This window comes from Colossoma macropomum, unplaced genomic scaffold (genome assembly GCF_904425465.1).
Source record: "Colossoma macropomum unplaced genomic scaffold, Colossoma_macropomum, whole genome shotgun sequence".
NCBI lineage: Eukaryota > Metazoa > Chordata > Actinopteri > Characiformes > Serrasalmidae > Colossoma > Colossoma macropomum.
This window is the reverse complement of record NW_023494791.1, coordinates 6,619,700-6,635,000: the sequence shown is the minus strand read 5'-3', so window position 1 is coordinate 6,635,000 and position 15,301 is coordinate 6,619,700. Positions and strand designations below refer to the sequence as shown.

Below are 15,301 nucleotides of genomic sequence, written 5' to 3'. Positions count from 1 at the left end.
CGGCCAGATTTGCCCATCTGTCCTGAAAATAAATATGTGTGAAATTCAACAGGTCGAGGAGACATCATGACTCAGTGTCTTTCATGGAAAATAAACACACCGTAATGAATAAATAGAGACACATCGGACGGCTGCTCACTCTTACATATAACTTATAGAAGCTCGGATATGCCTGTCCTCTGAGCTCAGCTGCCGTTGCTCGGGTCACATGGCATTGGGAGCGTTGTTTTTTTTACCATGGCAATGTGGAATGTGCTACAGAGGAGAGGTGGACGGTGCGGAAGGCCCAGTGGTGAGAATCTGTACAGGCTGATGAGTCGTCAGCTCTACTGATCGTCCTAACGCTCGAAGCATTCAGAGCCTTCGAGGGTTGCAGGCTAACAGTCCCTGGCTAACATCATGAGCACATTTAGTCAACACATTTTAATTGCTCAGCAGCCACCAGAATGACTGTGCACTTCGCATCTGTATGCCACTGTAGACAACAAGCCACAAAACAGCAAGCAGGAGGAAGTCTTCTTATACCTTTCAAAACATTTAGAGAAAATAAGCCAATCTGAAAGCCAATAAGATTAGGGTCTGTAACCAATATCTCAAGCCAAAAATGACTCATCAGAAGAAGCTTGAGAGCCTGCTTTAAGCTATTTCTTAGCTTTTTTACAGGCTGCCTTTATACAGTGAAATTTTCATGTAACCTCTTGAAACCTCCATGAAACTAAATTGCGCTTGAGTTGCACAACGGAAAGTATCTTGCAACTTGTTTGAAACTCACCCACAACAGTTGCAACAAATTTCATGAAACAGCCAATCAAAACAGCTATAACACAACATGTGATCACTTTCAACAACATACTTTCAAACGATTGATTGACAAGAAAATCAAACAGAAAATGGCTTATTGAGTGGTTAAAACATAGATTTCCCCAAACTAGTGGAGTAATTAAATGTGTTGCGTATTACTTTGTTTTTTAATTACTTTGTGTAACTGTCAAGTTGCAGGGAAATTATGTTGCAGTCAACTCATGACATGCACGACACAAAACTAGTTGCATTAAAGTTTCATTATGTAAAGCCAGCCATTCATTGCAAGAACAGTTTGAAGAGCAAACATCAGCATTTTGATTCTATACATTTTCCCCATATTCCCAGGGGTGTTCAATCTCAACCACAAAGGGCTGGATTGGCTCCAGGTTTTCATTCCAACAAAGTAGGAGCACACTTGATTCCACCTGTATGATCAGATGGTCTCAGTCTACAAACACCTGCAGCCACACTTATCCTTTGCAAATAAGACTGGATTCCTGTCTTATCCCAAATGTAGCCAATCAGCTAAGTTACATTTGGTGTCTGAAGCTTGTTTCGTTAGTTTTGCTTTAGAGTTAACAAATAATGGAAGCTTATACCCCAGCAAGCAGTATTTCAGTGTATACCTAAATCATTACAAACTCAAAAAGCGTTTAATTGTTAACTAATCTCAAATAGGCTTGCTCGTCATTGCTAACAGACCAAAACCTTCTGTGTCCATTTTTGTCTTTTTCTTTACCTTATTTGAAAAGGGCTGGTGTTGTGTACACTGGGTCAAAAGTTTGTGATGAATGGACCAATAAAAAGGGTCCAACATTACTTAGAAAAAAATCTTGTTACTAACAATTAAAGTTGAGAAAGCTTCTTCCTTCTCCTGTACAGTTACTTTTTTGGAGATATGAGGTTTGTTTTGACAGCAGTGTTCTGTGCTTTTGACTCTGTATGCCGAACTGCTAATCATGTATAACAGTGCACCTCAAGCCATTTCTCAACATCTGTTCAACTATTCCTTTAAAGCCTACATGTCAAACACAAGGCCTGAGGGCCAGATCAGGCCCACAGAACAATCCTGTCTGGCCAATGAAATTATTATACACCGATCAGGCATAACATTATGACCACCTCCTTGTTTCTACGCTCATTGTCCATTTTATCAGCTCCACTTACTGTATAGGTGCACTTTGTAGTTCTACAGTTACAGACTGTAGTCCATCTGTTTCTCTGCATACTTTGTTAGCCCCCTTTTACCCTGTTCTTCAGTGGTCTGGACCCCCATGGACCCTCACAGAGCAGGTACTATTTGGGTGGTGGATCATTCTCAGCACTGCAGTAACACTGATGTGGTGGTGGTGTGTTAATATGTGTTGTGCTGGTACGAGTGGATCAGACACAGCAGTGCTGCTGGAGTTTTTAAACACTATGTCCACTCACTGTCCACTCTATTAGACACTCCTACCTTGTCAGTCCACCTTGTGGATGTAAAGTCAGAAATGATAGCTCATCTGCTGCTGCACAGTTTGTGTTGGTCATCCTCTAGTCCTTCATCAGTGGTCACAGGACGCTGCACACAGGACGCTGTTGGCTGGATATTTTTGGTTGGTGGACTATTCTCAGTCCAGCAGTGACACTGAGGTGTTTAAAAACTCCAGCAGCACTGCTGTGTCTGATCCACTCGTACCAGCACAACACACACTAACACACCACCACCACACACATTACTGCAGTGCTGTTACAAAATGTGCTGCACTGCAATCCCCAGCATGCACTGCAATGTAATGTACGTAGTGTAATGTAGCCTATTGTTTATATGTGATGTCAGGATCCACCTATTCAGTCACAAAGAAGTTATAAAGAGTATTTCAGACTGCTTTTTGATTGAGGCGCAATATAGGGCAGCCAATGAGAAGAGAGCTCATTTACATACATCAGTCTTAAAGGGGAGAGTGAGAAAAATAAAATAGTAGAAAAATGTAAGATGTGGGCCCTTTAAGCCAGCTGCACTCTAAAGGTAGGTTAAGGTAGTCCTAAGGCTTTTAAGGTAGCCTTTTGGAAAGGGGCCCGTCAACTCGGTGGAGGAGTTTCTAAACAGACCTACACTGGCATGATGTGACATCCCAGGCCAAATTGGTCTGTCTCTTTTGTATGTGAAATGAATTAGACATTCGCCCCTGGGTGATGTTTGTCCGTGCTGTGGTGAACAGAGGGAGAGTTGTGTGTGTGTGTTTTGGGGGGGTGGGGGGGGTTCTGTTTGGTCATCTCACTGCTGCGTGAGCACTCGACCATCTCTTCCCATGGGGCTGAGGCTAAACAAGCTTCCAGCAGAAGGTGTGTTTGTGCATGGCCAACAGGGCAGAGCCAGGGCAGAGGAAACAGAGCTGAGTTCAAACTCTTTTCTGTTGGTTTTTCTCTCACCACAGTCATCAGGGATAAGACCTAATCCATTTCACTGATTTAGGAAGTGGAGATCCCCCCCCTCTACAACAACCACATGTCTGTAATATGGACAGTACCGTGTAGGTACAGTATATACATTTAACTCAAAATGTAAGAAACTCCTAAGAGACCACCTTTCATTTATTAATTTCTGGTCAAAAAGGCCATTTTAATGGGAATTCCACCAATTCTCCAAATAATTGAATGTTGAGATCATTTAGAGTGATTTGATGTGGAATCGTTTGTTGTTGAGAAACGTACTGACTCAGATTTCTTTACAGTGGTGTTGATAGGAACCAGAAATAATAATGTATACAACACAAATACAGCCATTTTTTACTATCCAAAACCACCAGTGAACCTACATGAGTTTTATATACAATGTTGATGGTAAAATAGTGATAAATCTATGTATGTAAATTTTGCCTTGCTTTGCATGTACCCCTCCACCATTAAGGGATTCAAATAAAAGGATTAACAAGACATTTAGGCCAAAACTTTATCACAAAACTATTGTAAAACAATGTGTCAGTTATCAGGCAGTGAGCGCATTCATAAACATTTCACATGATAGCTTTCTGTAAGGAACCTTTAGAGGTGGACGTCTGGTTCCTATCACCACCACTGTGAACAGTTCTGACTCGGTAAGTTTCTCTAGTACAGAGCATTTCACACCAAACCACTCTGAATGACTTCGTTTACATCTTAACCATTCAATTATACGGAGCTTTGGAAATATCAGTGGACTTTCCCTTTAAGAATTCTCTTCGATATCAGTTTTTTCAGTATTTAGTGTGTCCACATTAACCTTTATTATAACTTCCATTTTTTCCTGCTTTAACTTTTTAAAGAAATCTGCAGGGATATTTTTCACACCTCCAAAGTTCAGTCTTAGAAGTTGGTTTTGCATTTTCTGCTACTTACAATCCAAATAATCCCAAACACATTCAGTGATGTTGAGGTCTGGACTCTGGGGTGGTCAGTCCATTGTTCAGCTTCTTTGTTTGATGTGTCCGTCTCCTTTTCTCAGTGAGGTTCTTCTTGACAGCTACACATCCTTTCAGACCCAGAGCGCTGAGTCGTCTTCTCACAGTGGAAGGGTGGACAGAAACACCTGTGGATGTTTTCAGATCTGAAGCAGCTTGATTTTCTCCTCTCTCTCAGAGATGAAAGCTTTAAGTGCTGTTTATCTGATGGGGGCAGTTTTGGTATCGACCAGGTCTTCCAGGTGGTTGTTAGGAGTCTCATTTTCTCTGAAATTTTTAATCTTTTTTTCATCTCCAGTTTTGGAAACTTATGTTTTTTCACTTATTTTCCTTTTACTTTCTCCTTCATTATGCAAGTGGATTATTTAATATCTAATCTCCTCAGAAAATCTCCTGAAAAGTGAATAACTTCGACTTTATGACCGTTTTGAGTGGAAATTAAACGAATTAAAGGTGGTCTCTAACTTGTGCACAATCATTGGTCAAGGAAGAGAGAAGTATGACTAGATCCTCACATGCTCCTGTTCCTCCTGTTGGTTTTCATCAGTTGAGATCTGTATCTTTGGCAGAACTTCTTGCTTCTCCTTCAGTAAGTCCTCCAATTCCATCCCTGGAGCAGACTTGCTGCAAAGCGCTGACAACATGAAATGAGCAACACAGCTGCAGTTTAATGTGGACACTGAAACTCAGTCATCATGAGACCATCTCTCAGAGACTGGTCTTCTCCTCAAAGACTAAATACATCTGATACAATCCTGAGAAGCACACTCAGTTTGATATCTTGTCATTTATTAAGGCCTGATTTCCCCAAAAATGTTTTATTGTACAGTGAATATGATTTAAGATTGAACCCTTTTGTACAGTTTTCCACTCAACAACTCAGCTTTTTAGAGACTTTCAGGCCCAGCATTTTTATTTAGGTATTGTTGACATCCAAATTCATAGTTAATACTGAACTCTATCTACATGAAAAATTACTTAAAATATATCGGTCCTCAGTCATTTCAAACAGACTTACTTATCATTGAAAACATCTCCTATTTTTGTTCTTGACAAATTATTGGATTACTAACCTCAAATCTTATTGTCTGAATCTTATAATATATTATTATTCTTTAGATATAATTATTTCTATAAATAGTCATAAAAATGCAAATATCTCCAACATGTTTGGTTGAATTTACAAGGCAAAATAATTGAACTCATCATCTACAGGGGAAAAACTTAAATCTAGCACTTTTCTGCAAATTTTAGTGCACATTTCTACTTATTTGTGTTTAAAAATGGGAAAAAATATTTGATACAGAATGCACCATAACTATATTCATATTATCATATTATTATACATCATATTATTCATATACACTTATTTATTTATTTTAGTTTTAGTTTTATTTTCTCCAATGTGTTAAATTCAGTAAATAAACAGTAATTGTGTATAAAAATGTGCAGAAGTGTGTTCTCTGTAGAGATGGTGTAACTTCTTTACACTTGGAAAATTTTACACTGCTTACAACAGTATATAAGTTTGTGCACTCTCAGAAATAAAGGTACTAAACTGTCACTGGGGTGGTTCCCTCAAGGGTACATCTCAGTACCTTTAGTCAGGGGACATAACTGAACCATAATCCACTGAAATGATATGTTCTATGCTGTACTGACTCCACACACCCCGTCTCGTCTCCAGGCTTTTATTTTACTGTTCTGTTTTAAAACATTCGGTTATAAAAAGTACAAATACGTACTTTTCACCTGGAAAAACACATTGAAGGTTCACAATTAAAACCACTGTCGTACCTTCAAGGTACATTTACACTGTTTGTACCTTGGTGAATGAAAGATGTACCTGCACAGCACCTTTATTTCTAACAGTGTGTAGCTGTGAGAGTGAGGAACTGAAGTGTGGCCCCAAACCTTCCAGTTTAAAGGCTTGATAATGACCAGTAGAATTGATGAAAGAACTCTCCAGGTTCTCCTCACCCATTTGCTGCAGTTGTCTATCCAGCTGTGCTGTTTTATGCTGGTCCACCCAGGACCTGAACACCTCCTGCTCCTTGGGACCCCTCAGACATCCTCGCTGGCTCAGAAGCCTCTGAAGCTCCAGGATCTCTCAGTGGACGGTCACCACATGACAATGACAGTGACAATGAGGGAAAGAGCTCAGAAGAGCTGTACATGTTTCATATGCTTCAAACACTCTTCATGTTATGACCACTAGAGGCCATTGAAGGAGGGATAATGTGTTACATTGAGGAGCCCAAATCATGGAAAACTGAATTTTCTCACTTTTTAAAAAAGTTTGCTATAGTCTATAAATACTGTTAATGTTTCCATATTTACCCAGTCCATACAGTCTATATGCAGTCATTTGCAAAGGTTTAAACACCCCTGTTCAAATTAAACATGTTTTGTAGTTTTGTAGTGAAAATAAGTTTATCCTCTACATAGAACAAACCTGGCATTGACATTTTTCTGCAAATTTGAGTGCACCATTTTACTTATTTCAATTTATTTGAGTTTAACATATTGGACAAAAATAAAACATATATATTGTGCCATAACCACCACCCCCCCGCCAATATACAATTGTGCAAAAGTGTGTTCTTTGTAGACAAACTTATTTTCATTTTACACAGAAAATCAACAAAACAAGCAATTTAATAGACTTCTGCATAAACCTGCATGGAAACTAAGCTAAAAAACAGTCTGCTCTTAATCAATTGTTTTTGTGATGTCACAAAATCGAATGTATTTACACATATCTGACTATTCAGCCCACAGAAGTTTAGCCACATTCATTCACACCCAGTCCTGAAGTTATAAGGAGTGTTTCAGGCTGGTCTGTTTTTTGAATGAAGCGCAATACAGTGCAGCCAATCAGAATAGAGATTATTTACCTATCAGAACTCAACCTCGTATCTCCAAATTGTAAATTTACAGGAGAAGGAAAAACATTCAAACTTTGAATGGAAGTTAATGGAGCTAGTTTTGGAACTTTTCTATTGGTCCATTTAAACTGTGTAAAAAAGACAAAATGACAAAAATGGAGATGCGAGGTTTTGTTTTAACAGTAGCGATATTTTGGTCTTAAAGGCACAGTAACAAAAACAGACTGTTAATTTCTAAGGAAGGATGTGTTCTAAGGAGAGGATGTGTAAAAAAGAACTATGACATAAAATGTGTGTATTTAAAACCACACAAATGTAATAATCGCACCCCAGAAGTACACAGATGTAGGATATGGGCCCTTTAAGACGTGCAATATGGGAGATTCACCAGGTAATAGCGTGTTTTAGGTAGAGCCCTCAGGTATGTGTCGTCATGCTCAAGGCTTGAACCAGCGAACTTCTGGATGGTCAGCTTTCGAGCTCTCTGGAAGAGAAGAAAGAGAACTGAAGAGGGCATCAAAAGAGATATAAGAGGTGAGAACACTGAGGCTTCTGGAGGAGCCTCGTCCTGCAGCAGGGCTGGGAAACCCAGCACCCAAAGCAAATGAGAAGTAAACACGCAGCCACAGGAAGCCATTAACTGCAGCAGGGACCAATTAGGCCTCAGCAGGTGGCCTTGGCTCTGCCTGCTTTGGTCCTGCCCCGTCGTGGAGACTCGATTGGGGGGCTTTTTTGGCCTGGGCCGAGGAAACAACGGGGCAGTTTCATTTGCTCAGTAGTTTTTTCTTCTTCTGTTTTTCACCAAAGGTTTCCTACCGGCAGGCTCATAAAGTCCTTTATAGCGCTGCCTTTGTCCTCCTCTCCAGTGCGGGTCATTAGGGGAGACAATTACAGCCCACTGAAGAAGCCCAGCTTTTATAGGAGGAGATTGATAAGACAGGATCCGTCTAAAGCTGCCAACCCCCGACTCCTTACCTTAAACGCCCCCACTACTCTCCCTCTCTCACCCTCATTGTCCTCGGCCCAGACGGCCAAAATCAAAGTCAATCACAAGTCTGCACCAACAGCCCCCAGCCCCCATATTAAAATGAGGGGCTTCCTCAATCTTCTCGGCCTAAACAGCATCAGACCTGCACTTCAAAGCTGTACGCAGGTACAGCACACACTGTTGTTTTTTGTTTTATTTCCCAGTAGGCTATGATGCAGCAGTTTTAACTCACACAGGCTACTTAGTGAAAATAAAACACAGCATCAAATCCAATGTGGTCACACAGTGAAGTTGTTTTATACTGGACAATGAACACATTTTGACACTTTAATAATTGGCACTTAATGCTTTCAGTTCGTTTACACTTCCAACTCGCTCCACTCAAGGATGTGAGTGACTTTGGAGGATTATATATATTATATATTATATATTCTTCATATCATCGCTGTCATAACAAAACCTCATACCTTCAAAAAGGCAACTTTACAGGAGAGGGAAAAAACAAACATTTAATGGAAGCTAATATAAAAAAAATGCATTCAAAGTAATTTAGTAATTTTGGAGCACTTCTATTGGTCCATTTATCTTGATATTTTCACACAATGTAAAGTCCAGCTGGCATTTTCAAAATCTGTAATTAAAAAAAAAGGGGAAAAAGACCTCAAGAGGTACAAAGTTCTGTCCCAACAGCGACGATATTTGCTGTAGAAAAGATTCCAAAGGTATACTCTGAATTTCACACCACATCCTGAGTTAAGGTGGTCGAAAGGAAATGAATCTGTGGAAATGGAGGCTGATGGGGATACTTTGTTTTGCAGCTAGAGTGGGGTGTGTGTGTGTATTTGTGTGCTGAGTGAAGTGGGGGGCTATAGATGGGCGTAAGGCTTTGATTCTCCCAGTTGTGTATTGAGGCACAGACTCAGAGGGGGAAAGGCGTCAAATCATTGAAGATTTCATTACCATATACAACTGTCCTGGATAAACTGAAAGATCTAAGGATAAAACAAGGATGAAAAAGGAAGTCTTTGAGGCAGTTTGAGGCCTGCGATCTCAAAAGTTGAAGCTGAATGATGTAGTTTAACTTGTAAGACTTCATCATTTAATGTTATTTTTATTTATTTTGACTCTTAAAAATGAACAAATTTCTAGGTGTGGATAGTTCAATTAGACTGTATATATATATTTATATATACATACACACACATTCACAAAAATGTATAATCTAATGGAAATTCAACTGATTTTTCAATATTTCTACATAATTCACTCACTGACATGTAAAAGTCATTCAGAGTTGTTTGGTGTGAAATGGGTAACTCACCACTCAAATTTTCTTTACAGTGGTGGTGAGAGGAACCAGAGCACAGTTACAGTTTATTTTTATTTTTTTTACTATCCAAAACCACTGGTGAACCTACACGTCTGAGTTTTTATATGTAATGCTGATAATGGTTAAATAGTGGTCAATTTGAAAAAAGAAGTGTTCTTTATACAGCCCACATGTATTTATCCACTACAAGCATATTTTAAAATTCATTGTAAGCCAAAATCTTATCTTTACACAACTATGAACAATAGATCTGGCATTAGGCAGTGCATTTGTAACTATTTAGTGTAATAACTTTCTTTGAGGTAGATTTTAGAGGCATTGAATTTATCCGACGTCTGGTTCCTATCGCTACCACTGTGAACAATTTTGAGAGATTTTTTGAAAGTTTCTCTAGAACAGAGTATTTCACATCAAACCACTCTGAATGACTTTGCTTATAACTTAAATATTGAATTATGCAGAAAATAAAAAACGAACCAGCCACTGAAAGGTTCACCAGGAAAGCAAAAGAGAGCCTTCTAGGGCACCTGACTGCCCACAGTCAGCATCGACCACTTTAAATAAAACTACAAAATATAATAAACTAGTTTCAGTGCATTTTATATCAGTCTCAGGGCTTGTATTTGTCACTCACAATAAGCAGTATCTTAACAGTTCTCTCTATGAGCACAGTTCGCAAAGTAGCAAAGCAATGGTTGAAACGTCTTCATTTGCTGCCACCTGCTGGTGACAACCTGCAATTGCTCTGAAGATGGGAATTCCTTTATTGCAGTGGCTCCCAATTCCCAAGTCCTCCTGCCCTGCACATCCCTGCTCTAAGACATCCACTTCAGCTCCTGTTATTTAGCTGAAAAGCTGGATCAGGGGTGTCCGAGCAGGAGAAACACCAAAATATTCAGCATGGGGTAATGGTGTATTTACGTGTTCTCTGAAGTGATGAATCACACTTCACTGGAGTCTGATGGATGAATCTGGGTTTGACGATTGTCAGGAGAACATTACCTACTGGAATACACAGTGCCTACAGTAAAGTTTGGTGGAGGAGGGATAATGGGCTGGGGCTGTTCTTCAGGGCTTGGGCCTCTTAGTTCCAGTGAAGGATGTTAATGCTACAGCATAGAAAGACATTTTAGGCAATTATATGCTTCCAACTTCGTGGCAACAGTTTGGGAAGGACCCTTTCCTGCTCCAGCTTGACTGAGCCCCTGTGTGCAATGCAAATTTCATAGAGACATGGTTTGATGAGTTTGGTGTGGAGGAACTCCAGTGGCCTGCACAGAGTCCTGACCTCAACCACAGCGAACAACTTCAAGATGAACTGGAATATTGTTTGCAAACCAGAGCTTCTCACCCAACATCAGTGCCTGACCTGACAAATGCTCTTTTGAACGAATGGCCACAACATCCCACAGACAGACTCAGAAATCTTGTGGAAAGCCTTCCCAGAACAATGGGGCCTATTATGGGCACAAGGAGGGGGGTGAGGTTGGCTCCATATTAATACCAATGGTTTTGCAATGATGAGATGTCCAACAAGCTCATATAGCTGTGATTGTCAGTTACCCACATACTTTTGGCCATGTAGTGTATAGTATACAATTTTAGTGCAGAAGCTGTTACTTTATGACCTAAATAGTGCACTACATATGGAGCAGCAGTGGTTTCCGAAATAGGAGGGACACAATGAAAATGTTAGGTTATCAAGCACTTGTATTATTTTTCTGCACTCTCAGAAATAAAGGTACTAAACTGTCACCGGGGCAGGACCCCCCTTCTCACTGGGGTGGGACCCTCAAGGGTCCATCTCAGTACCTTTAGTCAGGGAACATAACTGAACCATAATCCACTGAAATGGTATTTTCTAAGCTGTACTGACTCCACACACCCCGTCTCGTCTCCAGGACTTTTATTTTACTGTTCTGTTTTAAAACATTCGGTTATGAAAAGGTACAAATACAAACTTTTCAGCTGGAAAAACTTACTTAAAGTTCACAATTGGACCTTCAAACCAGTGTACTAAGCAATTTTAAATGGGTGCAGTCCACTATCCATGTAATCTGCAAAAAACTGGATTTTGAAAGATTGGGGCTCATATTGTACAATGTAGAAAATACAATATAATAGACCTGAACTGGTGTATAGATGGAGTTACCTGTTCAATGCGCTTTGCTCTGTTTTCCAAAGTGGCTGAATCATGTAGTTTAATCTCCAGTCGTTGTCTTTGGACCTTCTCTCTCAGTAACTCAGCGTAGTGGTGAGACAGTCTGTCCCTCAGGCGGTGAATCCTGTGGTACGTCTCTAGATGGCGCTAAAGTGTAAGAAGATAGAGTGAAGAAACCATCTGAGAGTTCAGCTGAAACACCAGTTTGGGATGAAAAATGATCAACTCTTACATTAGAGACCAATGACTGGACGGATATTACGTCTACATAGTGCATGTTTCAATTATTAAATGAAATGTAATGTAACTTATTAACTCCAACTGGTTTAAAAAGTGTCTGTTCTCAATGTATTTTGATAATCTAACTCTGAACCCTAGACTTACAAATGTTTTAAATCATAATACATAATGATTAAGTATGAATAAAACAAATAATAATAAAAAAATTCAGTCACTATTTTGTAAAAATTATTCATGAACTACTATGAAACTATAAAGTGTGGGCCCGTATAAGGGCCTTTGGGCTTTAAAGTGATTAAGCAACACAATATTATAATTTAAGATTATTTACATTATTTATTAGAGTAACAAATTATATAATATTATATATAATAAATAAATAATATTATATAATAAATAAATTATAATAAATTATAGGGATATTTCTTGTTTCCTGAAGGTAGGCCTAGAAATATTGACTGTAATTTGAAATTAAACCTCAGTACAATCAATATACTAATAAACTATGAAGAGCTGATACTACAACACATAAGAGAAAGCCTCCAACTACATGCTGTTTTTCCCAAAAAAGGTTTATATAAGGCCCTCACTTTGCCATCTGTGTCAATCTGTTCTAAACTGTTCTAACCAGCTCTGCACCTGAAGTTCTCTGAAGTGTTAGTGTTACTGGGGATCTTTGTTCTGGTGTTAGTTTGCTGATCCATCAATGTCACTCTGATTATCAGGGCTATAATTATGCTGCAATTCAACCCCACCTAAACAATGCAAACGTTCAGAAGTTTAGGACAGAAGATAATTAACTTGGTGTCAGATTCAGCGAAGGTACAGGCAGGGGTGAGCAATGTGATGATGTTTTATCGCTATCGTGATAAATTATGTCCCGATACACTTTTCTAAATTATGTCTATGTTCAGTACTTTGAGAACACTGAATGCAGGGATCATGAAAAAAACAGATTTAGATTAATTATAGAGAGTCTGTAAACAACAACAACCAATGTATATTTACTGCACAAACATTACAGTGACAAGCAGCTTTCTGGATGTCAGACCTTTATACTATTATCTTTAAAAATATTATTTTATTTTTTTATCCTGTTTTTTGGGAAAAACTTATTTAAGATACACAATTGGACTTTAGAACCACTGTTGTACCTTTGAGGGAACATTTACATTGTTTGTATCCTGATGAATAAAAATGTACCTGCACAGCACCTTTATTTCTGACAGTGAACTGTAAACTGTTTGACATCAAATCATTCTCACTTTGTTTACATTTAACAATTTATATATGCAGAATTTTTGAAAAATCAGCAAAAATCCCCTTTAAAATGTACCATAATAGCAATGACACATAACTGGAGAGGAAGTTGCAACAAAGGTTTGAAAATGCAGAGTACAGAGCTCTACAGGCAATTTTTTCCCAAAACCATCCAACATAAGTCATAAAATAACTGTGATCAAATATGCAACTATGCCTAAATGCCTATATCTAATACTGCCCATGTTTTTGTGCATGTTTTTAATAGTAATTATTAGACTTTTTTGTGATTGATTTTTTCCCTAATGGCAATAATCATGACAAAGTTTTTTAATAGACTGATTTTGTTTTATGGGGCAGATATAAGGGATTTATACTGAAGGATGTTTGCTGAATGGTGTGATTCCTTACTGGTACCTGATCAAGCAGAAATTTCTGTTTGGCTTCAGCCGCTTCGTCAGAATCAGCAGCCGGGCCGGAGTGCAGAACAGCCTCCTTGTCTTTTCTAGCCTGCAGCTTCTTCATCTGCGTCACAGTTTTGACCACGCGGGCGGTCTTTTGCGGAAGGAAGAAAAAAACACTTATAAGCCTGTTAAGTAACAAGATGCATCTGTCTTTCTGCCTCAGACCATAATCCATTAGTCAGTAATCGCTTTGATTTGTCCTGAACAGGCCAGTAATCACACTCAAATTGCCCAGACATTGTGTTCTCACAGATGTCAAGAAGGGCCCATTTCCCCTCGCACAACCTTTGAAGGAAAGGCTGAGATGGAAAGTGTTCTGACGTGCAACCTCAAACCGTGCTGGTCTTCTTCTGGACGTAAATTCCCAGAAAACAATTTCACAAAGCTGTTGTTCACCAGCGCATCAATACAAGACTGCTGAGGACACAATAACACCCCCCTTTACCATGTAGTGTAGAACACTCTTGTTCTTATGTAATGCTGCTGCTCACAGTGTTGCACAACAATGTCTATGTTGCACGTCAGGAGCTGCCCTTGGGGTCAGTCGGGGCAGTGATGGTCATCTTCTGACCGTACCAGTTGCACAGGTTCATACGCAACAGAGTGAGAGGCTAGTTTGCTCACTTGGAATGCAAACCTGCAATTACGCTATGACAACAGGACACAACAGGTGGCTTAGAACAAGACAGTCAACTGTTACATTCAAACAGCTGATTCTTGGAAAGAGCAGACGAGAGCTGGGTGTGATTTTAAGCCAATAATGACCCTAAAGCTTTAGGATTTCTAAATGAATAACATTTGGATCCAAAATACTGACATAATTAGCATCGACTTTTCAGACCCAGAAGGCAACAGTGATGCCAAGAAAATAAATCATGTCTTTTCTTTCCATTTTTAGTTCCAGATTTTTCTCACAACCTCATTTCAAAATTAACGACCCCAGACAGGAGCCTCTGGATTACAGCTGTCAGTTAGTAGGCGCATAACATCACTTATCTTGCCACAGCTGATCATCATCTTGCAACTGCCAGAATACTTTTCCCCAAGAAAAAAATAAAAATAAAAAAAACCCAAAAAACAGGTATCTCAGTTTTTTTGATTCTTTTAGTTTTCTACATACTTTGAGCTCAGTTCTCTTTACATTGTGTGAAAATTTCATTATAAATGGCCAACAGAAATGCTCCAAAATAGCCTGGAATAAAATCTCTTTACATTAAAAGTTGAAGTATTTATTTGAGTTAAGGTACTTTATTTGGAGTGGGTCCTTTGTAGATGATTAATAAACTCCTAACAGATTATCAGTAACACATCAACAACATATCAGTGAAGCAGCAGTAGTGAAGCATCTGAATACACTGAAGTAAATATCTTGTAGATGTTCTGTTGATACATTACTTATATTAAGTAGATGTGTTGTTAATATGTTACTTCCATTACACAAAACCGGACCTTACCAACCTTACCCAAAACCTAACCCTCACCCTGGCCTTGATCCTGACCCTAAACTTAACCTCAACCCAAAACCTAATCCTAACCCTCACCCTGGCCCCAATACTAAACCTAACCTTAATCTCAACCCAAGACTTAATCCTAATCCTAACCCTAATCTTAATCTCAACCCAAAACCTAATCCTAACCCTGGCCCTAATCCTAACCCTAACCTTAACCACAACCCAAAACCTAATCCTAACCCTTACCCTGGCCCCAATACTAAACCTAACCTTAATCTCAACCCAAAACCTAATCC

The 15,301-nt window shown here is 39.1% G+C and overlaps 1 protein-coding gene across 1 annotated transcript in view; it reads right to left on the bottom strand.

Annotated features, from left to right (window-relative positions):
* Nucleotides 1-13,987, bottom strand: part of si:ch211-130h14.4 — a 24,676-nt gene extending 10,689 nt beyond the window's left edge. Inside the window, exons 1-5 of the mRNA XM_036573399.1 lie at nucleotides 13,508-13,987; nucleotides 11,582-11,737; nucleotides 7,500-7,595; nucleotides 6,204-6,330; nucleotides 4,739-4,857 (exon numbers count right to left, since the gene is read on the bottom strand). Of these exons, the coding sequence (XP_036429292.1) occupies nucleotides 4,739-4,857; nucleotides 6,204-6,330; nucleotides 7,500-7,595; nucleotides 11,582-11,737; nucleotides 13,508-13,729 (720 nt within the window). The 5' untranslated portion in view covers nucleotides 13,730-13,987. The remainder of the gene's footprint in view (nucleotides 1-4,738; nucleotides 4,858-6,203; nucleotides 6,331-7,499; nucleotides 7,596-11,581; nucleotides 11,738-13,507) is intronic.
* Nucleotides 13,988-15,301: the final 1,314 nt, after the last annotated feature.